The 25,598-nt window shown below is 35.5% G+C and overlaps 1 protein-coding gene across 1 annotated transcript in view; it reads left to right on the top strand.

Moving 5' to 3' along the window:
* The window catches only part of PTPRC (protein tyrosine phosphatase receptor type C), a 146,332-nt gene that overhangs the window by 71,279 nt on the left and 49,455 nt on the right, over positions 1-25,598 (top strand). Inside the window, 10 exon segments of the mRNA XM_078155778.1 lie at positions 5,847-5,870; positions 7,494-7,700; positions 9,318-9,458; positions 10,767-10,910; positions 11,669-11,740; positions 14,195-14,221; positions 19,118-19,312; positions 20,411-20,539; positions 22,101-22,271; positions 25,088-25,210. Of these exon segments, the coding sequence (XP_078011904.1) occupies positions 5,847-5,870; positions 7,494-7,700; positions 9,318-9,458; positions 10,767-10,910; positions 11,669-11,740; positions 14,195-14,221; positions 19,118-19,312; positions 20,411-20,539; positions 22,101-22,271; positions 25,088-25,210 (1,233 nt within the window).

Raw genomic sequence — 25,598 nt, 5'->3', positions numbered from 1 at the left:
GTTCTTTGGAAAAATCTATGTTCCATAGATAATCAACTGCCAATTTCTAACTAGTGTTCTATGCAAGCTTCTCCTACAATTATTACTATTATCTGTAGAGCAGTGTGACTTTTTTCCAAATTGGGAGAATTCCCATTTTCTTTTAATATATTAGTGAAACAATAAGTGTCTTGAAGTTTCTATGTTCCCAGAAACATTCTACTTGCATCCCTCCAGCCCCTACATAATTCCCTAAATGACTTGGCTTCCAGGATCATGTCTTTCCTGTTTCTGTTTTGTCTTTCCACTTTGGAATATTGATATAATAGAAATTTTTGTGGAGCTGAATAGGTAAGATGTCACCTGTCATATCGATGAGAAGTCTTACAGGGACCCTTATAGTGAATCAGTGTCCCAGATGACAAACTATGCTTCGACCTCAGTGTGCCAGGAACAAGAAGTCTGGATATCCCTTATCATGTCCTTGTATTCTACTTAAATGGTGATGCTTAGGCCTGAGGCTTTGTTTTAAAAGCAGTAGGATTTAGTTTGTGGGAGATTCTGACCATGAAACATTTTGTGGGGAAAATGATTTTTTTAATGGTAAGGAACAGTTTCTGAGCAAAAGCACTAAGGAGAGGAAAATAAGACAACTCCTGAGACGGAGTGAATGCTAACAGGAGATAAATATTGAATATGAGGAGCTCTGTTGCTTGGCAAAAGCATGGTAGCCAATAACAGAACTGGAAAGAAGGAAAGGGAGTGATATTACAGAAGACGTTGAATTGTTGTGGGGTTTTTTGAAGGAAGAGGCAAAACAGTTCTGTAACAGTCTTTAACGTATGCTGACTCTACTGTTTTTGAAGCAACAAAAACTATTTGCTATACGGTTCAGCCTAGATAGATAAGTGGAAGGTGAAACATCCTATTTTGATGTTGTTTTATCAGGGCAGGCTTGACAACCAAAATAGCAGTTGTGATCTGATTGTCCACACTTAAACCCTAATCATTTTTCTATACCATAAATGGAGTTCTTACAGTCAGCAAACTGTAACTTGGTCTCAAAATCCATTTGCAGACCTAAACTAGTTTAAATATTAGCCCATCACTTGATATTTCCTTTGAAACACAATTTTTAAAAATTTAATTTTTTCTGTTTTAAATCTATGGAATTAATATATAATTTCAATTGTATAACATAATAAAAAAGATGATTGCACATGAAACTGCAACTCTATTATGTACAACTTACTATTCCTTTTAAATATATAATAAAGGTATCATGTAAATTTCTTTTTTTCTTTTTTTATTCTTTCCCCTTACCCTAGAGATGGCTACCATTAGACACAAATATATATACATATATATATATATATATATATAAAATTATTATATATATATATATATATATAAAATTATTTTATGCACACTTCTATTTATCAGTTATTTCTCTCTATGCAGATAATTTCTTTCTTCATATGTCTTCATAAGAACTACACTTTTAATCATGATGACTCATAGATACTCTTATCAGAGAATTTTCTTTTTACAAATACCATACATTAGGACAATCTAACTGTGAGAGTTGAGAGGAATACATGTCTCCAAAGGTGGGCAGTATTTGAGTGATATCATTTTGCCATTTATTGTGAAATAAGAATTGATAAATCATCTCTTTGCCCATGCTCTTCTCCTTGGCCACTTAAAATATTTCAAGGTTCAAATTAGAAGCTTCATTGATTTGACTTAGGATATTAATGGATTGTAGAATCAATATTACTCAGGAGGTCCCAAAATTAAAACAATGTCTCCTACATTTGCTAACAGGGTGGGTTATTTTTCAGAATTATAAGTGTAATAGATAACATTTATTCACATTTACTATGTGCCAGGCACCACGCTGAGGTATTACATAATTATTATCTCATTTGATCCTCACAATAACCCTGGAAAGTAGGTGCTATTATTGTTCCCCTTTTACAGATGTGGAAACTGAGATAAGCAGGGGTTAAATGACTTTCCAGGGGGCACATAGCTAGTAAATGTCTGAGGCTAAATTTGAATTCAGGTCTTCCTACCTCTAGAGCCAGTGCTCCATCCTCTGCCATACCTAACTTCTCTTAAACACGTGAATGTAAACAGATAAATAAAATAGTAGTTGGTAATAGAATAGAATACCCGAAATTGAGTGTATTATAGGGTCTATAGCATGAATTTTTAAAATGGAGTCCCCTGATTCCAAGATGTCTGTGAACTTGTATAAGTAAAAAAATACATTCATTTTCAGTAACCTATTTTCTTTGTAATACTACGTGTTTCATTTTATGGAATAAAAAAAACCCCCAACATCTTTCTGAGGAGAACATAGGCTTCACCAGGCTGCCTAACGACTTGACAATTTCAAAATATTAAGAACTCCTAGTTTAGAACATGTCAAACATGCAAGTCCCCTAACCAGATTGAAACGTATTTAGGAAATAGTTACCAAAATAAAAATAAAAATACAACAGAACATGGATAATGTTAACATGTGCTTTCCTTTTCCTTATGTATGGCTTAGTGGCCCTCATTCTCACTTGAGTTTGACACCACTTGTCTAGAATATTCATGATTGTTGTAGGTTGGATTGAAAGATGCCTTCACATACTCTGGGAACATCCATCTCATCATTCCCATAGTAAATGAGCTTGAATGGTAACTCATCTACATTTGCATTCATTCCTGCAGTCATTTCTATTAGTTCTCTCTTGCAATAAAGTGATGAAGTAGCCTACGTTGCTCTCTCCATTTTGTATGAGTGAAATTGAAGCAGAGAAAGGTCAGGTAATAGGCCGAGGGTCAAATGACAAGCTACTGAAGTCATGTGATTAGAGCTCCCTCTACTTCTTATGTAGGCTGTTGCTACAGCAGCTAATGTTTATTGACTATCTAATATTAGATACTATTTTCTTCTTCTTAGTAAGATTCAGACAGGTTTATTGGGTTCCTATGGAAGGAATTTTAATAATTAATAACATAACTTCTTCAAAGAGCCATGATTTCTTTGGCGTATATGTTTCCTTCATATAGATACACAACTTTGTTAAATCTTAAAATTTTTTTTCTTTTGGTTTTAGGGGAGATTACCTCCCTAGTGTTTCTTTTTGGTTTTGTTGAGCTTTTGCTTCAGATGATTCTGTTATTCATCATTCTCACGATAGTTTTTTTTGTGAATGTTGGCATTGGCTTGAAACTTCCTTTTACCTTTACCTAGACACCTTTACCTAGCTTCAGCTATGTTTTCCCTCCTACATGAGCTTCATAAGTCAGTTATTTAGTCAATAAGCATTTATAAAGGACCTACTGGGTGTCAGGCACTGTGCTAAGCATTGAGGATACAAAGAAAGACAAAAGACAGTCCCTGTCCCCAAGGAGCACACAATCTAAAAAGGAGAAGGAAACAAGCAAAAAAAAGTTTTAAATGAGCTATATGCAGAAAATAATTAGCAGAGCAAAGCCACTAAAATTGTGAAGGACTGAGAAAGCCTTTCTGTAGAAGTTCCTTAAGGGCCCCAAAATCTTTTATCCTGGTGGCCCACCTTTTGGGGGTGAGCCTCTCTAAATTCAGGTAGGCTTTTCCTTAGATCACACACTTATTGCCCATCAGAGTCCATGTTGTGATGCCTTTCAGCTTGGTAGGGCCTTCTAGGACTTATGCTCTGCAGCTATATCCAGAAACAAAGGGCCTCCCAAACACCATAATAAGTCATCGTTATAAGACTTGAGTGAAGAACTATTTGTCCTTGAGACTTAACATATTTTTTCAGACACCCAAGATCATTTTCAAAGATAGGTATTTCTATTGCTCATGGAAAAATATTTCTATTGTAGTGTAAGATGTCATAATCATCGACAACATCATAAAGGAAGTGGCATTTGAGCTGGTGGGAAAGATTTTAAGTGGTAAAGATAGAAAAGCTAAGAGGGGAGTTAAGTGAGGACATTTCTCAAGAATCTTATAATAAACGATTAAGAAAGAGAATCAAAAATGAAGAGGAGGTGACTATGGGAAAATAAATATATGAAACAGTTATGTAGCCATCTTATAGGAAAACTTCATCACAAAAAGACAATAATTTTGGCAAGGAGTAAACCAGGGAATATAACTGAAGAATTTTGTTTTATCAATAGAATTGATGTCTGCTGAAGAAAATATGTAGTTTAAGTCATTGTATACTGCCATATTTAAGGAACATTTACAGTAAATCAGTCATTTATTGCATGGTGTGATACAGAACAATTTTGAGTGTGTATAGCCTCTACTCTGATTAATTATTCAATCAACCAATAGTATTTAGCAAGTTTGTAGAATTGTATGTGTTAAGCATTATGCTAGGCACTGGAGATACCAAGACAGAAAAATGAAACAATCCCTGTCTCAAAGAGCTTACATTTATCAGAGAAAAGGATAAATATAAACATGCAAGTAAATGGAACCAATGCAGTCTTAACTGCCTTATGACTTTTGGGATACTCTCCATAAATGGTCTAAGATAATCTGAAAAGCTTGAGAAGGCTTCAGGTTGGGGGCAGCATTTGACCTAAGTTTAAAGGCACCTGAGGATGCTAAGACTTTGAGGTGAAGGGAGAGCCCATTTCAATCATGGGAATCTTTAGCTGGGCAAAGACTGCTGGATGTTGTATTCTAAGAACAAGTAGGCCAGTAGGGCTGGAAGTCTATGAAGGAGAGTAACGCCTAGTGAACCATAGAATGAAAGACTTTAAATATTAAATAAAGAATATGGACTGAATTTTAGAGATAATAGGGAGTCACTGGAATTTCTTAAGGAGGTGGTGATATGGTCAGAACTGCGCTTTGGGAATATAACTTTTCAAACAAAATAACTTCTCAAAAAAATTTCCCCTCAGACCTCTATAGAAAAAGTCACCATTTCTGGGCCACGTGAAGGTTTTATCTCAATAAGTCTTGGGATGTTTTTATGAAAGTTGCTATCAAGACCATCTGAAACTGGGATTGTACTCATTTATCATATAAATAAGCTTTAGAAATAGGTGGGACCTCAAATATTATCTAGCCTAGAGGTTCTTAATTTTTCTTTAGTCTTGAATCTTATAGAACCTGTCTCAGAATGCTTTTAAATGCATTAAACAAAATACCTAAGGTTACAAAAGATACCAGTTATATTAATAATACAATACCAGTTATATTAACTAGAACTACCACAAGTAAAACAAAAGCAAGTTCCCAAACCTCATGTTAAGAACCTCTAACTTTAGAGATGAACAAACTAAGGCCAAGATATGTTATAGGGTCCTACATTTAGAACTAAAGGAAATCTCTGAAGCCAACTAGTTCATACCATTCATTTTCTGAGTGAGGAAACTGAGATTGAAAGAGACTAAGTAATTTGTATCAGAGCTAGGTTTTGAGCGTAAGCCTTCAGGTTCTTCTCACTGCACCAAATGACTTGCTTAAAGTCATACAGGTTTTCACTAGCAGAATTAGGATTTTAGTCACATTGTCACCTGTTCACCTCAAAAAAACAACTTCTATTTTATGGCTTGTCTTCTTGTTTATGGTGTGGATAGGGAACACAGATAAAGAAATGAATATTTTTTAAAAAAAACAAAGTATAATTTTGACACAGTTTTTTGTGTGTATATACATGTATGTGTGTGTGTGTGTGTGTGTGTGTGGTGTGTGTGTGTGTGTGTGTGTATATATATATATAATGTAGACTTGATTTTAAGAGAAGGAATGGAATCAGTAGTGAAAACCTAAAAAGTCCTGCTTGGTTGATGACGTCTAAGAGATTATGTAAAATCTATGTACTTTTCTATTGATATATTGTCTTTCCCTTTTACAGGACAGACAACAAATAATACAGACGGTAAGAGATGATATTTTTGTATCCTTCTATTATTTGTTTTGCCTATTTGTGAAGATTATGTGTTTATTGTTCATGCACATGTCTAAGATTACTGAGTCAGGTGTTTTCAAAATGACAATTTTAATCACTAGTAAATACAAAAGTCAGAGGACTTCGTATATGAATGATATTCCATATATAAGCTTTTGTGAACTAAAGTATTTTTTCACACTTTTTATTTCTATTTTCCCCAGTTTTATTTATAGATTCCTTTCTCCTTTCATTTCTCTACTCGATTTTCCCCTCTATTTTTCCTTCTCCACATTCTTCAATTCCTTTTACCCTTTCCCTCTAACTCTCCCAGTCTCTTCCCATAACCAATAATTGTTCTCAATCTCTGATTTTACTCACATGACAATATGAAAGAGATACCAAATTGAATACACTAAAATAGCTATAAGGAATACCCTTCAATATTGGAGTGGGTAGTACTACTTAAAGGATAAGATTGTCATGTCACATCAACTAAGCTATAAAGTACTTTGTAATCATAAAGTACTACAGAGATGTGTAGTTATTATTGATCCTGTGATGTAATTGCTCTCATATTTTTGGAAGAGTCAAGATTGAAATAATCCCAAAGTCTCTCTCCTGCTATTATTCTCCAATATTCATTGTTCAGTGGAAGTAATAACTGCCTTATAATTGAATACAATTATTAAGATATAAGCTCATCCCTAATAAGCTTACTGAAACCATCTTTAGTACAATTCCTATAGCTAGCAGAGTAATAGGAATGGTCTGGGTCTATTCTTTTCCCACATGATTTTAGCCTCTTAAAAAAGGTTTCTCTATTTTGAAAGCTTCTCATTCCATGTAAGTTAGAGATTATTATTAAAAATGCAAAGAAGTATCCCTTTTCATAAATAGTAAATTATGAAATTCATATTGAGATTTTACAGAAAGAAAATATAAGATAATTCTAATTGGTTGAAACAAATTTGTGAGTGAGAGGTTCACAATCATTTTCTAAGAGAAGTAAAGGGATGCCCCTAATGTTTTGTGGTTTATGTTATGGAGACTAATTACAGTGTTTTCCCCAAAAGACATCCTTTGGGTCAACTGTCAAAGAAAAAAGACAAGGCTTTTGTGTTGCCTATTTGAGCATTTTTTAAAAATGTATTAGTTGTTTGAATTCAAAGACTCTTTTTAAAATCATTTGGTTGAATTCTACCTGTGCTTGGCAATTTCTTTGTGTAAGTTGCTAAACCCTCTCTCCATTCTTTTCTCCAAGCCTTCTTGCCTTGGAAGTCTAGTCCTCTCTCTGGTCCTTTGTTAACTTCACCTACCATTCCTCTTTCTACCACTGCAAGCTGTTCTCTTGTCTTTGCGACTTTTTTTTAAAACCAAATACTAATTTTTGCCAGATATTTTTTACGTATTCATTTTGAATAGATGATGATATTTGTAGATGCGCATGGTGGAAAGGCAGATACTGCTTTTCATTTTGTTCATAATCCATCACTCACCTGTTAGAGAAGAAAATAATCAAAGGCTGTAGTTTAATTCTGCTGAGTTCCCATGTTAAGGTGTCTATTATATATAATTTTTTTTTTTTACTTTCTTCTACCCTCCATCACATAGCAGGACCAAGTAAGGCTGAAAAGGCCCATGCTCCACTTTCAACTGACCCACCAACTACTCGCTCCACTGCACTCTCACCCGCAAGCATCTCTGAAAGAGAATATGGTGCCACAGTGACCATTCCTCCTCTTAACTTACATACTACTTCAACTGATGTATCCTTGGAATCTGGCAATAATGCCAGAACTTTTGCTACTGATGTGACAGGTTGGCTTTTGATAGAATGTAATTTATTAAAAATTATAATAAGGCAATACTTTACCTATTACATATTTAAATCTGAACCTTGAAAGAAAATTTTCTTTGGGTGAATTCTGGGAGTTTCTGATCAGAGGATCATATGTAAACATATACCTAAAGATGAATCTGGAAGAGAGAAAGCTGACTTTGGCAGACCTTGTCAAATTTATGAAGGAGGGAAAGATGTGTTCAGTTCTTTCCCATTTCCCTTTTCTCTACCTTTACTTTTACTTACAGGCAGCTTTTTGTACTCCCTTGTATCCAATATCCTCAAGCTGTCTTCTGGTTGTTAAAAATTTCACATTTTCAAACCCCAAATAGACAGATTCTCTAGAAGGGATCTGGATTAATTACAGTGTGGTGAGATAGATACTCAGGTAAAATGGAGGTCTATGGTAAGGGAATCCAAATGTAGGGCAGAATATATCAGTCCAGGACTAGTCAAAAGAAAGGTAGAATCTCTTCACTGAAGTGGACAAATTGAGCCATGGTGGGTAATTTGCTGATGGGGTCTCATATCCATACCATCGTGGATGACTTGGATAATACTGAAGAGGACCAAGGTTTTTCAGTGGAATATATGCTTCATTTTCTGAATCCCTAAAATTAATAGATTGCTCTCAATGACCTCTGTGGTTCCTTCTAATTCTAAATCCCATGACTGTACGTTGTTCCAAACATACTATTTCCTGGCTGTACCTTAGCCTCCCACTCACTGGCCAAATTAAGCTGACAGACATAACCTCCAGTTAATGGCTACCTTTCTTTGTTTTCAATTCCTGGCTCCAATCATGAAGGAAACCTATTTCTTGTGGATTCATAGAGCAAGCTGGGCCCTGGGAATGGATCTAAAATAATACATATTTTAACCACAGCTACAAAATGTATCCATGAACATAATATAAATAAAGTATATTTACCTTTCTTACCATCCCCAGTGGGCAGGCTCATTTTATTGCAAAAAGCAACATATCTGGGGTCTTTCTCAGGAGAGCAAATTGTGCTGAAAGTGTCTTTCCATGAAGTAGTTCCTTCCACCAGGAGCCAAGGGAATTGCTATGCAAGCTTAGCACTGGAGAGGATGTTCCACATTGACCTTAAAGGAGTCAGATCGACAAAAGGTTAGGGAAAGATCCCATTAGAGGGAAGTTTTTGACTCTCTTATACTGTGAGTCTTCTGAGTCAGACGTAGGGGACAGCATTACATACTCAGGGAAGATGAAGTACCCTACCTGAGCCAAGATCAGGTGACTTCCTCTTTTCCATTCCCCTTTCCTGGTGTATCTCTCCCAGGGATAGGATCAGAAAGCCAAAATGGGCTCATTTTTTCAGGGCCCATTTATAGGCATCAGTAACAAAGGACCCTTCATGGGGGATGTTAAAAGAGAAAAGCAGAGGGTATGGAGGTTTTTTTTTTCAAACCTACCTGAACTTAAGCTGCCTATGTTCTTAGATTTGTAGATGAGGATACTTTCACATCATGGAGGAACCTTGGAGAATTTCACTTTATAGCTTCTTAGCATTTGAGTAGCTGACCCAATGTGAGGGAGAAATGAATGTAACAATCTCACTTTCTTACCTCAGGTGTGTCACCAACCAAGAGCACTCACCTTACCACCCACGCAGCCTCTCAGGTTCTCACGGATGGATCTGTCAATCCAACACTCAGCAGCGGTCCTGCTGTCTTTCCCACACTCATCACTGATACAGCGAATAAGTCAACAGGTCTGCCCAGTTCTTTTGCATGTGGCAAACCACACCTACAATGCTCAGAACTTACTAGGATGTTTAGATGTTTTATTACTTTTTTAGTTTTCATCTTACTTTTAGGATTGTGGTAAAAAAAGAAAGGCTAAACTACCATACCTACAATTCTCAAAATTGAGGTTTTTGAGAACCAAACAATGATGAATAAATATGATGAAACAAAAATGATGAAATAAGCTTTGTAGCTGTTGGGAAGGGTAACAGTTTTGTGTTGTATGCTATGTCTTTCTTCATAGCTTGAGACAGCATTATTGATGAAGGGATCTCTCATTGCTCTTAATGAAGGAAGATCAATGTATTCTTAGTCCATTAGTCCAGCATCTGTATTCTCATCCCTTTCCCTATATGATTTCACCCTTACTCTAACTAAGCACAATATAAATGCTCAATAAATATCTGCTGATTGTTTAAAGAAATTTAAGGGCATTATCTCTGTTGTGATACATCAGGCATAGAGAAAAAAAAATAATTGGTTCTGGAGTGGAGGACTTGGATTCAAAATCTGCCTCTGATGTTTGACCTAGGGCAAGTCATTTAACATCCCTGGAACTCATGTTTCTTATCTGAAAAAAATGAAGGGCATTGCACTATATGACTTCCGAGGGCCTTCCCAGCTCTATAGCTATGATTCTATCAGCCTCAGATTTCCTGAGTCATAACTAGGGCAAGGTCATGGAGATTTCCCCAGGGCATAAAAATTTAAAGAGCACAGACAGCAGGTCGAAATAAATGAACTCACCAACCAATTAGTAAGAATAATTCATGTAAATGGGAAGTTATCAGATGGGAAGCCATACTCCAGAGGAACTTCTTTCCATCCCTATCCAAGACACTCTCCATACAGCACCCTCCCCAGTAGTGATCTTCAGATTTCTCAGATTCTTGCCCCATGCACAGTACTTCGTGATGCAGAGTTTGTGATCTCTCTTCTTACTCTCCTACAACTGAATTTGGCTGTAAAAGTTAATTTTGGGGGCCTATTCTGTGGCATACCCTGGACTGTGTTTTGTAGTACTTACTACAAAACTACAGTAGGACCGGTGATGATTCTGTTTCTTCCATTTATTCTCAGTGTCTGCAACAGGTATAGCTTGGAGTCAGTGTTTTACGTGTACTCTAAGGTCTGGAAATGAGAGTATACATGGAAACAAAGTCATTTTGCCACTCAGGTTCTTTACAGATGCAGTTATAATGTTGGCTTTGAATTTCAAACCTTTGCTTTTGCGTGACAGAAATAATAGTTTGCCAATTCCTGCTTTACTCTAGATTATTCACCAGAAATGTTTACACCCACATCCTCACCTGCAGCCTCAAACTCTACATCAGTAACAGATTTCAATCCAGCACGCAACAGCTCTGCTGTCCTTCCTTCACTCACTACTACCATCACCATCACTGACAATGTTTCAGGTTTGGATTTTCTTCTCACAATTAAACCTCCAGATAGTAGGATGGGTAAGCCTTATGATGGTAAGCCTAGAAACAGCTCTTTTTGTTCACAAGGAATAGAGCCTGTCACATTGAACTATACAAATTTCAGAAGGCTGAAAACATATTAGCACTAAAAGAAACTGTCCTCCCAATTGTTACTGAGTATTATTCTTGGTTTTGAATGTTCATTGTGAAAATTTGATTTTAATGCAACAAATGATTGATTGTGGCATGGAGGCTAAAGATATTCTTTTCTGAATGCTAACAAAAACATACATTTTGACTAAGAATTGTGCTATAAGCAATTTTTACTTTTACTTGGATAAAGCCAACTTTGTAGAGGTAGCATGACATAGTAAAGTATTGGTCTCAATTCAAATCCTCCCTTCAGCAATGAATATAGCTGTGTATCCCTGGACAAGTCATTTAGCTTTTATGTCTTTTAGGGGAATCCTTAGAATAATCCTATTTCTTAGACAGATCAATTATGTTGATGATATATATTGTATTTAAAGAAAATGAACTAGGAGTGATTGAATTTGTCAGAAGCTCTAAGTTTGTTTTAATTTCAAGAGTAAGTCAACTACATTTGATATGAAACATATCATAATGGACAATGTTTCAGATTTATAAAACAATTCTTTTTGTAGAACATAGGAAGAAACTTTTCCCTTTCCATTTCCAAATAGCAAGCTCATTGGTTAATGATCATTTTTTTTCTGTTGCTTTCCTTGCAGATGTTTCTGGTACTACAGCCACCATAAGCAACACTTCAATCGTTGACCCTAGCGCAATTGCTTCAACAATAGGTGACAAACTGATATCTAATCATTGCAATCATAACACCCTCTTCATGGAAATCTGCTCATAGGAGAGCACTAAATTTACTCAACTTTCTTTTTTTTCTGAACATAATTTAAAATATAATCTTTGGCTACTGGGGAACAACAATAGTGAAAAGAATCCAGCTCTTTAGGGTTCTACAGTCAAATTGTCCAGGATAGTTACTTTCTATGTGGGCCTTTGGTACAATTTATATTTTTACGATTAAAAAATGGCTTATGCAAACCTTCCAATCAGTCTAGTAGAATGGTCAAATTAGCCCAAAGTTATTTTTGCTGTTGTAGTTGTAGTTGTTGTTGTTTTTTCCTATAGTGGGTCCAGATGCTAGCAAGGATAAAGATCGTTCTATAAGCTAGAATAGTCTTATGATCAAATATCTATAGACATGTAGCTGACACCTATGCAGATACTGTAAAGCATGGAAATCTAGAAGCAGAAGGAGCATCCAGAGACTGATCATAAAATTCATGGTAGTCAGAGTATCTCACTATGATGGTACCTTCCCCATCCCTTTTGAATCCCAAGTTTCTGAATTTCAACAAGGAATAGAGAGGAATATCAGAGACCCCAAGATCTTCCCTACCTTGCAGTAGTCTCTTCTGCCAAAACTTCTGAAGTAACATGTTATTTTTTAGTGTTTTTTTAATTAGTAACTTATAATGATTCTGTGCTACATGAGAAAGGTGCAAAAGGCAAGTTAGAATCAGTGCCAGGACCCATAAAGTTACTTTCCCTTTCTTTCCAGTGAAATATATATAGACTCTGTGGTCCTTATCTTAACTCTTCTCTTCATGGACAAGCTGGATCTGCAGAGGCTGACTATATATCCCCTCCGGGCTCTAGGGTATCCTTGAGAGATTTGGAGTACCTGTAATTGTATATATAACTCATGAGACTCTGCCAAGAGACTCTCCTCGTGACTATCAGTTGATGTCAATTAGTCAGCCAGACTTAATTGATTTTTAGAAAAGGATATTATATTAAGGTATTACAGTAAGAACAGGTGGTACAAAACATTTCCCCAAACATCTATAACATGCTCTACCACAAGTACATACAGAAACCAGGTAAAAGGGGGCTCAAGCTTAGAAAGTTCAAGTGGCAGACATGTATATAACAGATTCTAGTTTCCGGACACTTTTTCCATCCTTTTGCGGGGTACTCATGAAGTTCCTCTTAGGCATAGTGCAGCTTTTTATGTGTGGCATATTGCAGTTCAATGAATCTTCTTTATCTCATTATTTCTATTTTGTTTTTGGCTCCCAATGTAGATACAGCCACCAGCCACTACTATCTTGAGAACATGGCTAGGGAAAAGTCCAAATCCACTTCTTAAGGTGGCAGTGAAGAAACCTAGACCAAGAATGAGTCATTCTGCTCTCCCTCACAAGGGATTCCTTCTCAAGGGTTTGACTGGAATGCTTTCTACTAGGTCACTACTTGCTATAAAACTCTTAGGATCTGAATTAGATCAGTATTTAATACAAGTCCCCCAAAGTATGAACAAGTTACTTACCCAATCAGAGCAGACTTCCTGCCAATGTCATTCCAATCCATTCACTTAGTATAAAGTTACTCATTTGGCTGATTTATAGAGATGCTCTCTCATCTGGTTGAGATATCAGAATGTCATGTCTTATCATTTACTTCATTTAGGTTGGCATAATTGTCTAGGCTAACTCCAACCCTTACACTATATAGACATCAATACTGACCACATATTCCTTGCATGGCTTGAAGCTTTGGCATCTGTTTATATCTCAAATGGGCTTTACATCACTTTAATTTTGAGGGGGGAAGCATAAAATATATACTACAAGTTGCTATTTCTGTTAATCACCCATATTTACTGAAGAAAATAAATAAAAGTTTTAGAAAATCAAGATATTGACAGTAGTAACATTTTTATGTTAACGGTGGAAAGACCATTGGACTTGAGAAGAGGAGACCTAGATTTTAGTCCTGGCTCTAACATTTACCACCTATATGACCTTCCTTTACCACTTTACCTGTCTAGACCTCATGTCCTCATGTACAAGTGAGGTGATTGAATTAGATCAGAGAATTATAATCTTTAAAAACTGAAAGGAAATTAGAGATCAGTGCTGCAAATCCTGTCCTTATACAGATGGAGTAACCTGAAACCCAGAGGACTTAGGTAATTTGTAGAAGGTCATACAGGTGCTAAGTGGCAGATCTGAGATCTGAACTCAGGTTTTCTGGTTCCAGGTCTTATGTTTCAGAACATCCCTTCTAGCTCTAAGAATCTATGAATCTATGCTCATTAGTCATAATTTATTATAATTTTATTAAATGAGGGGGAGAGGGAAGAACACTAGACTTGAGGACAGGAGATAGCAATTCCATTGTAGCCATAGAGAAATTAGTGTGATAATTTGTTTTCTTTTTTTCTCTTCTAGCAAACAGTTCAAGACTTGAGAAATGTGGTAAGTTTAATCTTGTCTTTGATATGCATCTCGACTAATCTTCATTCTTGTTTTAGAGGAAGAGGTATCTCTCCTTTCTAAGACAAACGCTCTATCTATGCCCTCAACCCTATCCTAGACAAATTATTCCTATGCTTTTTCAGTCTATTATTACATCTCTTTCCTGTCTTATAATCTCTCCTTTTCTACTAACTCCTCTTCTTTTTGCACAGTGTTTTGGTCTCATTTATCATTAAAAAACAACCACCACCACCACCACAACAAAACAACAGTTTCCTCAACCCTCTCCACACAAGAAAAAATTATTTCCCACCACCATTTCCTCACCAGCAATTACTTATTAAAATATATTGTTGTTATTTTCTACCTAATTCAGCTACATCGAAATAAATAATTAAATGAAAATTTCCCCTCTTTTCTGTTGAAAACAGTATCTATCTGTGGCTCTATAATTGACCTGCTTATGACTTTGGACAAGTCACAGTTTCTCTAGCCTTAGCTTTTATCTTTAAAATTTCCTCCAGTTTAGTCTTATTTTTATTTATTTATTTTGTTTTTACATCACATTACATGTGCTATGTATCTATCCTCTTCTCTTCCCAGTAAACTGTCATTTGTAACAAAGGAAAAAAAATAAAGAGAAAAAAATTATAGGTCAACAAAAACTAACCAACACATCACTTGTGTCTGACAGCATGAGCAGCATTCCCTACCCTCAGATCCCCACTGTGTGATAAAAGGAAGAAGGTGTATTCCTCAATTCTTCCCTAGGGCTGAACTTAGACTTTATAATCACAGATCATTACTTCTTTCCTTCCTTTGTTATTTCCTTCTACTCTTCTACCCTTCCTTTCTTTCATCCTTCTTTCCTTACACCCTACCTTCCACCCACCAACCTTCCCTCCCTTCCTTCCCTTCCTTCCTTCCTTCCTTCCTTCCTTCCTTCCTTCCTTCCTTCCTTCCTTCCTTCCTTCCTTCCTTCCTTCCTTCTTCTCTCTCCTTTCCTCCATTCCTCCCTCCCTCCCTCTCCCCCCTCTCTCTCTCACACACACACATACACACACACACACACACACAGTCATTTTGTATATTGTTCTCTTGGTTCTGCTTACTTTACTCTGCATCAGTTCATGATTGTCTTCCCGTACTTAGCCATCATCTTTACCTAAGTCACTTAAGCTCTGTAGATTTCTCTTTAAAATGAATATAATACAACCTATGTTACACACTTAAAGAGTTTTTTGTGAAGATCGAATGAATAATATATCTGAAACTTGAAAGGGGCAAAGTTTCAATAATAATTAATATAAAAAGACATAATTTGCAGGTATAAGGATTTGATAGTCTCCCTGTTCTCTACCTTAGCCAAAGCATATTGGAAATATCATTTTCAGTTCTTTGCTCCACATTTTAGCAGAATAATTCATGGATATCATCTCAGTGAGAGTAACTAGAAACTTTGAATTAATGCTGTTTGAGGATATTATGAAAAAACTCAGAATGTTTATCAAGGAAAAGAGAAGACGCATGAGGGTCATGATAGCTATCTTCAATTCCTTAAGAGACTCACATCAATGAGAGGATAGATTTGTTATCTTCGACCCCAGAGTGTGGAACTAGGAGTAACGGGGGGAAGCTGTAAAAAGCAAAACTGGTTTTGATGCAAAGAAGACATTTCTGAAATTAGGAATGTCTAAAGGTAGCATGGACATTTTAGGGTTTTCAGTTTCCTGTCCCTTGAGGTCTTCAAGCAACAACTGGATGACTACGTGTAGTGTAATAGTGGAGCATTCTCCTTAAGTATGGTTTGAACTGGTTGGCTGCTGGGCTCCCTTCCTACTCTAAAATTCTGTGATTCTATGATATAAATGTAAGCTCTTGTTATTTTTGCATATTATTGATCTTGTTTGACCACACTGCCTGGAGAACCACCTATTTCAGAGAATGTTGAAATAGTTAAAAAATTGTATACCTTGCTGCTTCCCTAATCTATGCCTAGAATATTGTCAGGAAGCTCATGTCAGCAGCTAGCACTATTGACAAGTCTCTTCACTGGAGTCTAAATTTTAATAACAGAAGAAATCTAGGAGATGGTTACAGGGAGGGTGTTTGGGCCCAAGCAAGCAAACAATAAGCATTTATTGAGTACCACCTGTATGCAAAGCACTGTGCTATATACTGAAGATACAGAAAACGAAAATGAAAAATGAAACAGTCTTTGCCCTAAGGGAATAATAACAAGGGAGAGGAAGAGAGAAGGGTCCAGAGAAAGAGAAACAGATTTTATAAGTAAGAAGTATCTAGTCTTCAGGGACATGCAATCTACTAGGTAATTTCAGAACCATATCCATGAGTGCTGTCTTTGAGGAACCATAAGGCAGCTTGGGATGGCAAAAATAATATTGGATTTGAAATAGGAAGATATGAGTTGAGTTTAAAGTTCATCCCATGATTTTCTTTCCTTATATATGATGTGAACATAATAATATACTCACTATCTTCCCCATCGTTGTGAGGAAAACTGTATATCAACTGTATATCATATCAACTGTAACGTATTATGTAAATGTTCACTATTATTACTGTCATTACAATAAACCTAGCTGAACAAAATTATGAACAGATTCATCTTTATAGAAACTTTCATTTTTCAATTTTTTATGTGTGTGTATACAGCTCTATATTTTCTAAGCTAGATGAATTTCAAACATTTGAACTCATTTATTAAGGTTTATTGTATTGTGTTTGTGAGTTGACACACTCCTGTTGCCTCAAGACTCCCACCCAGAAAATCAGAGAATCATGTAAAATGTGTATAGATGCTATATCAATTATTTATCATCATTATCATTATGGTGGTGATATTATTAGTTGAGCAGGGGAATATACTGGCGCCAATATCACACTTGAAAGTTCACTGGCCATAATATGTGAAGTGTTTTTATGGGAAAGATTCTGTGATAATATTGTCCATTCTGCAACACACAAATATTATTAGCCAGGTCCCAGTCAGTGATACTAACTAATCATCCTGAAGTGGTTGCAATATTCAAATGTACACTGCATATCTCAATTGGGTTGGAACTAATGACCGTATTTTACATAATTATACCTTGGAATAGTGCATATTCAATATATATGATCACTTCAGGAAATTCATTATTCCCATTAATTTGGACCTAGAGGTTCTATTTCACAATATCATATATTAAACAATCCTCAGTACCCCTTACAGTTCCAGTAATGGGGTTGTTCACATGCTAGGGTGCTGGTCTCATCTCTGATAACCTTAATTGTAGCTCTATAATATTTGCAGTTGAATGATCCTTCTGAGACATCTTCTAACCTTTCATAGCATCCACTCCACTGGTGACCATCAAAAGATCTACTCTTTTTGGATCCCCTTAGCACAAGTCAAGGTGAACCTAAAAAGCACCTTTCTGGTGTAGCCAGGGATGTGTCCTCTTTTGGCAAAGTTATGGCTGCTGGTAAAGTGCATGAGCAGAGATTCAATCCCTTTCATTATGTTTCAACCAAGAAGAAGACTGTTTTGTTGCATGCCCTCTAATCTTGATAGGCTGTACTTTAAATGCTTCCTTTGAGTTCTTGTTTTTCCTGATCCACAGATTCCATATTCAGGCAGAGTGACCAAAACTCCAGATATTCCACCTCCATCCCAATCCAGGGATGGGAAATTTTCACCTAAGGCAATGTCTTTACTTTTCTAGTGGATGAGTAAGCACTTAAAGTACTCCATAATTTATTCACCTTAACACTAGAAGGACAAACCAGTCAATAGAAACATTAAAAAAAATTAAAATTAGTATTTTCATCCTACCATCTCTAATTTATTTTTTAAAATAATTTTTTATTTCATTTTCCCTATTACATGTAGAAACAATTTTAACGTTGGTCCTTTTTAAAATTTTGAGTTCCAAATTCTCTCTTTTCATTCCTCCCCTCTCTTTTCTCTGAAATGATAAGCAATTTGGTGTAAGTTATACATGTGTGATCATGCAAAGCATATTTATATATGTCATGTTGTAAAAGAAAACATAGACAAAAAAACTTCACCACAAAAACTTAAATGAAAAATACTCAGCTTCAATCTACATTCAGACTCCATCAATTCTTTCTCTGAAGATGGATAGTATTTTTTAAATTGTCTTGGATCATTGTATTGCTGAGAATAGCTAACTTATTGACAGTTGATCACCATACAATATGGCTGTTACTATGTACAATGTTCTTCTGGTTCTGCTCACTTCAATTTTCGTCAATTCATGTAAGCCTTTCCAGGTTTTTCTGAAATTATCCTGCTTATCATTTCTTATAGCACAACAGTATTCCATTGCATTCACGTACCACAACTTGTTCAGCCATTCCCTAATTGATGGATATCACTTAATTTCCAATTCTTTGCCACCGCAAAAAGAACTGCTACAAATATTTTTATGCAAATAGGTCCTTCTTCCAAACTTTTAAAAAATTTCTTTGGAATACAGACCTAGTAGTGGTATTTATCAGTCAAAAGATATAATTTCTTTATGGTTAAAAAAATACACTGTGTCAATTGATGCATCTTGGTCCTCTCTGTTATTCTTAAATTCTAGTCCTTCTATTATATACCTGGGTAGGATTATTCAAGTAAAAAAAAGCCATTAACTCCTTTCTTTAGTTGTCAATCTGTTCCTGCCACCCCCTACCAGGTTGGGACTATATATTTATAAGTTCATAAAGAATATTCAGGATGATAATGTTGTCCTAAGGTAGTCTAGGGTCACCTTAAGAGGAAAAGAAGAAATCTATACAAGGTATACTTGTAATACATTAAGGATATGATCATTCAAATGTGTGAATCTGAAATTAAACTTATATCCTTTTTTTCCCTTTCAGAATCATACAAAAATATTACAGTGAATTATATATATTCCCAAGGAAGCTATACTGCAGAACTGAATATTACTAAAAATGAGACCAGATGTGGATTTGCAACTGCTGATGAGTGTTATGAAAACCTGAATGAATGCTCTTCTGTTAGTATAACTGTTATACCATGTTCATCTACTTTCACATTAAATGTGCCACCAGGTAAATATCCATTTTAATTGTACATATCACTACGTTTACTTCTTCTAAGCATATTTGCTGTTATACACTTGTTTTCCTCATCACCCAGCTGAATTCCATTCTAGATTTCTGTCCCCTCCCCTCTTCACCCAACAAATTTATGAAGAAGCTGCCCAGTGACCACAACCGTTCCACCTAACTCCCACTTTTAGAGGGGTATGTCATTATAATGATTGTACCAATTACAAGTTTGCTAGTTCCACAAAATTGTTTGCCTAAGAACCTTCTGGATCATACTTCAAGAATCCATGAATTACATTCAGTCAGGATACTCCTTCCACAGATGCAAATTTAACTGCTCTCTAACAATCACAGCTTTCATTAGGGGTTATAGCTTAAACAAACAAATGAAGTTTTAATATCTCACCCTATGTCTTTCCTGGTGATGAGTTCCTCTGAATTTAGCCAGTCCCTTCCTCAGACTACAGTCAGACAATCTGTCTCTAGGCTTGTAGCCCAAACCTTGTTAGATTTTAGAATTAGGACTTCCAAGTACAATCTTTAAGAATCCAAGGTAAAGCCTTTGTTAGGATTAAGTATCAAAGAAGGACTTTGGTAGAGGAGGGACTCTTGTTTAAAAACAAATAAACAAACAAGCAAACAAATCATGACTATATTTAACAGTAGTAATAATCATTCGTCTCTAATTTTTTTTGCTAGTCTATAAGTAGGTAACAAAAAAAAACCCTTTTGATAAAAATTTGAATTAGTGGTTTCTTGTAGACATAATCACTTCTTTTTTTTACTAGCAAGTTGTTTCTATCTTGACCAAAGTCGGTCATCTATATACACTATAACATTTTATGTGATTATTTATAAACGATTGAATGTATTTATGACTGACTAGAATCAGGCAAATAGTTTCATAAAATTTCACTTTGCCTGGTAGTGACAGGGACAATCATTTGTCCCAACTGATCTAGTATTTGTAAGACGGGCAAAAGATTTGTCCTCTAATTCACATCATAGGAATATTTTAAGTATTTCTAAGTTGGCACAAGGAACAGTAAAATTATGAAATGCAAATTATATCATATTTCTTAATCTTTATCTCAACAGATCCAGGACACTTTGAGTTAAGAGACTCAACACAAGGAGAAAAAGCAAATACTTCTATTAGTTTAAAATGGGAGTTTGCTGAGGAAAGTTTTAATTGCACAATGGACTATTTATCCTACAACTTTGAATGTAAGAACACATTGTTTCTGGGTAATTTTTTCCCCCTTAGATTCTCTGTAGGTTGTAAATGCTTACACTTAATCAGGTTCTGGATTCACATAGTAGTTGTTTTGTGTACCACACAGATCTTCATTACATTTAATACTTTTTACAAAACCACCAAAAAGTAAAATAAAAACATTAACCTGAAAATGAATGGACTCACTATCATTTATAGAGCCTCAAGTTTATTCATGTTACTTACTGTATGGAGGAGAGCATAGATAACAAAAGAGGTGAAAGACTAGGTGATCGAGTAAAGAGAGCACTGCACTTGGACTCAGGACAGCCTGAGTTCAGATCTTGCCTCCAGTGCTTACTTGCTGTGTGACCTCAGGCAAGTCACTTAACCTCTGTCTGTCACAAGATTGTTGTGAGGCTCAGATAGTGTATGTAAAGTGCTTCACAAGTCCTAAGACACTACAAGAAGTTGCTATTAATGTTATTATTATTATCATCCAACAATGAGTTAGAAAACACACATAAACTTATCAAAGAGACATCTTATTCAGTGTCCTGTCATAATGAAACACCTGGAAAAGATTATAAAATAACCTGTGTGATGGTGTAGCCTTGGATGTCGATGTAACACGTGCAATATAGCATAATAATTTTATTCCCTTTTAAGTGCTTGACATTTTGTACCCTTTGAGATCCTACAGTTGTAAATTGTGGTAATCCTACAGTAGTTTGGTGCATAATAAAGTTCAGTCGTGATGGAGGGGGTAATTTATGGTTGTTAGTCAATCAAACTGCATCATGGAATTCATATAAAGTAGAAATAAAAATTCTACTTTGAAGTGTGATAAATAGGAGACTGCTATCAGAGGCATACCATATTCCTTAGAATTGCTGATATCCAAATATATGTCAGTAATGCCCCATTCCTACCCATGTTTCACCCCAAATTAAGACATTTGATGAAATTGTAGAGTTATAGAAAGCACATATGTGGTAAACAGTGTCCAAATCAGCTACTTCTGGAAGAATAGAAGATAGGCCAGGAATCTGTAGTTGGAGTTTTAGTCTAACCAGAAAACCAGCCCGAAGGAACAATGGGGGACTGTGAACTGCAGTGAAATGCGCAAAGTTAAAAGCAGAGTTGAGGCATGGCCTAGTTCAACCTGGGTTCACTGGTCAAGACTGAGACCATATCAGAGGAATGGGAATCCAGATGTGATGGCCTGAGTCCATCAAGAAGCATCAATCAATTTTCTGGGATAAGGTCAAAGAACCTTATCAAATAGTTGGAAATTCAATAGTTGGAAGGTAGTCTTCAAAATCACAGCAGTTAAGAAGCCTCAAGGCTCAAGGATTGCTGGGAGCCAACTATTTTCCAGGTCATCTTATCCATAGGTGGATGAGTGAACTTTAATTAACAGTGATAAAAACATCAGTCACTGGTTTTTGTACTAGGTCATCTTCTCTTCTTTCCCTATGTAATGTCCTAGGTTCATAGAGCTAATTGCAAATGTGTGGATCAGTAACATATTGGATTTGTGCCAGCAAACATGACAATTATTTCTTCCAGGTAAACACCAGAGTGGTAGCGAAGCACACTTCAATCATTTTGAAAGCCACATGAAGGAAAAAGAATTCATTCACTTGATCCCTCAAGAACTTTATCTTTGTGATGCCTCTGTTAGATATCAGGACTATATTGTTAAAAATGTTAAAAAGAATATTACAACAGACTTTGGAAGTAAGTATAGTATTTAAAATTGTAAACATAATATTTCCCCCCTTTTCTTCCTACTTTCAGTGAATGATGATAGGAGGATGAAAAGATGTAGTAGAATTGGAGGGGAAATTTTCAGTTGGGTACACTTTACTAGGTGTGTGATCATGGAGCAGTCACCACAATTCACAAAGAATTGTGAGTCACCCTTACTTGTAAAATGACAACAAAAATGCTTGCTCTACCTATTTGGTGTAGCTGTGGTTAGGATCAAGTGACATAAGACATGGAAATTTTTTTCTTGTTATTTTAATAATATTGGATCATAAATACTTTGTATTGGTTAAAGAGCTGGCCTTAGAGTCAGGAAGACCTGGGTTCAAGCTTTGCCTCTGACACATAATAGCTGTGTGACTGGAGGAAGTTTTCTTTCAGTGCCTCCAAACAATTCTTTAAGAATGAAATGATGAAATGAAAGGACTTCATTCTGGTAGAGAAAGTTCCTCATCTGGATCTCCTTATACTGATAAAATCACAGGTCCAGTAACAATTTTAAGAAGTCTCTTTTTATTCCAAGGGCAGTTCCTTTGTGGAAGATATATAGATAATAATAAATGAGAGTCATGACAAGTTATGGATGGGTTCTGAGTTATATACTGTTGGTGGAAAAATGCTTCACTTATAAGATCCCAGATCCATTTAATATTTGAACATTATTATTCTTGTTTCTTTTAACATATCAATAAATAAGGATTAAACAAAGCATTATTATTATCACTATAGTTCTGACTAAGTTCATGGAGGGCTTTTTGATTCTATCATCATTATCATCATCATCTTAACTCTTCTCATCTTTTTTGATGAGGTTTAAATAGAAATGATCCCAGGGACAAGTTACTATCCTGCTATTATTCTCAGATATTTAATGTTCTATAGACTTTTATTGAAAGGAAGATTTTTTAAAAATCAGCTTTTGTAAATGTAAGAAAAGAAATAGAATGCAAGCTCATTTTTGGTAGGGTCACTGAAAACAGCCCCAGAGCAAATCTCATAACAAGCAGGGCAACAAGAATGATGTGTATGTCATCTTTCCATATGATTGCGATTTTCTTAGCTATAAGGACAACAACTATAGTCATTATTCTTTATTATTATATGTCAGGAAGTCTGCAACTCTTGAAAATTTATAGAATATAACTGGAAATCAACTATCTTGCCAGTTTCAAAGGATGGGTTTTAGAGAATAAAAAAGAACTGAATTTAAGGTCTGCCTCTCACATACATGCTCTCTGTATAACTGTGGGCAAGTCATCTAAATTCTTACTGCCTCAGATGTTTTATAAATTATAAGTCACAGATGAATCCTGATCTGCATCAGTGGAGGACTGGTACACACCAGGAATTCCCCACATAGATCTAGTCTGCCCCTAACTCTCCACCACTGCTCCCACAGTAAGTGACATCATTCTATTTCTGTGTCAGATGACAGATCTACATCTTTCTATTTCATGAAATAAGAAAATAACAGGGAAAATATAAAGAGCTCTGTTTGCTTTGATCTAACTGAATTTCAGAAACTTCCTAAAACTATATCATTTTCATTCACTTGTGAAAGAAATAAACATGGACATTGGTATCCAGAGAAGAGCTTTAGGCTGAAAATATTATTAGATTCAATAAATTCATAATTAATATTTAGAATTTTGATTATTGGGAAAGACAAAACATCCCTTCATCCTCGGTGTTGGTATAGTGGGCAAGAAGGACCATGGACAAAGACCTAAATGGAATTTCTTTAAATATAGAAAGTTTCCTTGTTGTATCCATTTTCTGATTCGATATGTCATTTTCTGATGACTGTGATTAAAGTTCTGTGCCTGTAGGGAAATTTTGTACTTTTATGCACTTTGCTGAAAAGATAATTTATATAGTTGGTAAACCTTTTTTTTTGGGGGGAAGGGGATTATGCTGTAATAATAATAATTGGTAGAAATAGCAGTAGAATTTAAAATAGCTTTGTAGTTATTTATTTCTCATATACCATATATTGGTTGAATTTTTGTCAATTTTTTTAAACCTCAGGATTCTGCAGGTTTCACTGGGATTGCCACCTAGGAATAAGACCTCCATAGGAGTGTTTGTAGGGATATTTACAAACTTATAAATGTGGAACTAGTAGTAACCCCATTCTCCAGCATTCCATAGGGCAAATAATTGTTTCACCATTTCAACTGATGTCAATGAAAAGTGTTCTTGCTATCATCTCCAAATTATGATTCCACTGAAATCCAGGGGTACTAGGAAGAGGACAGCAGCACATGCAGATGGAGTAGGGCCCCACAACCCTGGATTTCCCCAAGTCAAAAAATAAAGAGAAATCTCTAGATCTCACTAAACATTATTCAATTCCATTTAATTCAACAAGAATTTGTTAAGTGCCTGCTACTAGCAAGTACTGTGTTAGGCCCTGGGAATATAAAAACAAAAACCCAGTACCCATCATAAAGGAGTTTACATTTTACTTGGGGAGAAATAAACACATGGTAAAGCATTGGTAAAATACATATAAAATAAATGTATAAGAGAAGGAGGACACAAGCAACTGAGGGAAATCAAGAAAGACCTCACAAGGGAGGTAACATTTGATCTGGCATTGGAGGAAGATAAGGATTCTACAAGAGCACATTAAATTCAGCCAATTGTTTTCCAATTAAATGGTATCAAGAATTGAACCAGTCATAGAATTACAAAATTGCTTATAATTTCAGGTATGCTTCAAATTTACAAAATATTTTCCTCATTAACTTTTTCATATTCTTTATCTCCCATTCCTTTAATAGCTCCTGAAGCACCTTACAATTTGAATCCTACATCAATAGGTGAAACCAAAATTGAAATTTCTTGGGATAAACCTTCAGGCATTGTTCATGGCTTTATCATCCGAAAAAACAAGTCTATTGCAGGTAATTTGTAATCAGTTTAATTTCAGTCCATTTTATGACCTTCCTGGGAATCTTGAATGAATCAGATTACCATGGAGACATCTATTTAGCGAGGGTAATGAAATTTGCAATGAAGGAGCCTACAATAACCTCTAGGATTCCCTGGCTTTTGAAAAAGTAGCTAACTGAAGGTCTTTTGCAAAATTATCTGATCTTTCTAAGGTGTTATATTCTAAGTCCCAGGCCTTCAATCAATGAATCAATTAAAAGTGATTTATCAATCTTTTACTATATGCCAGGAATCATACTAAAGCTGGAAATACAATGACCAAGGCAAAACAATCTTTGACCTTAAGTCAATCAGTTAGTCAATGAGCATTTATTAGGTGTCTATTATGTGCCAGGTACT

Source organism: Phascolarctos cinereus, unplaced genomic scaffold (assembly GCF_003287225.1).
Source record: "Phascolarctos cinereus isolate Bilbo 61053 unplaced genomic scaffold, phaCin_HiC Scaffold_5;HRSCAF=322, whole genome shotgun sequence".
Taxonomy (NCBI): Eukaryota; Metazoa; Chordata; class Mammalia; order Diprotodontia; family Phascolarctidae; genus Phascolarctos; species Phascolarctos cinereus.
The sequence above is the reverse complement of the archived record's forward strand: the minus strand, read 5'-3'. Positions and strand labels throughout refer to the sequence as shown.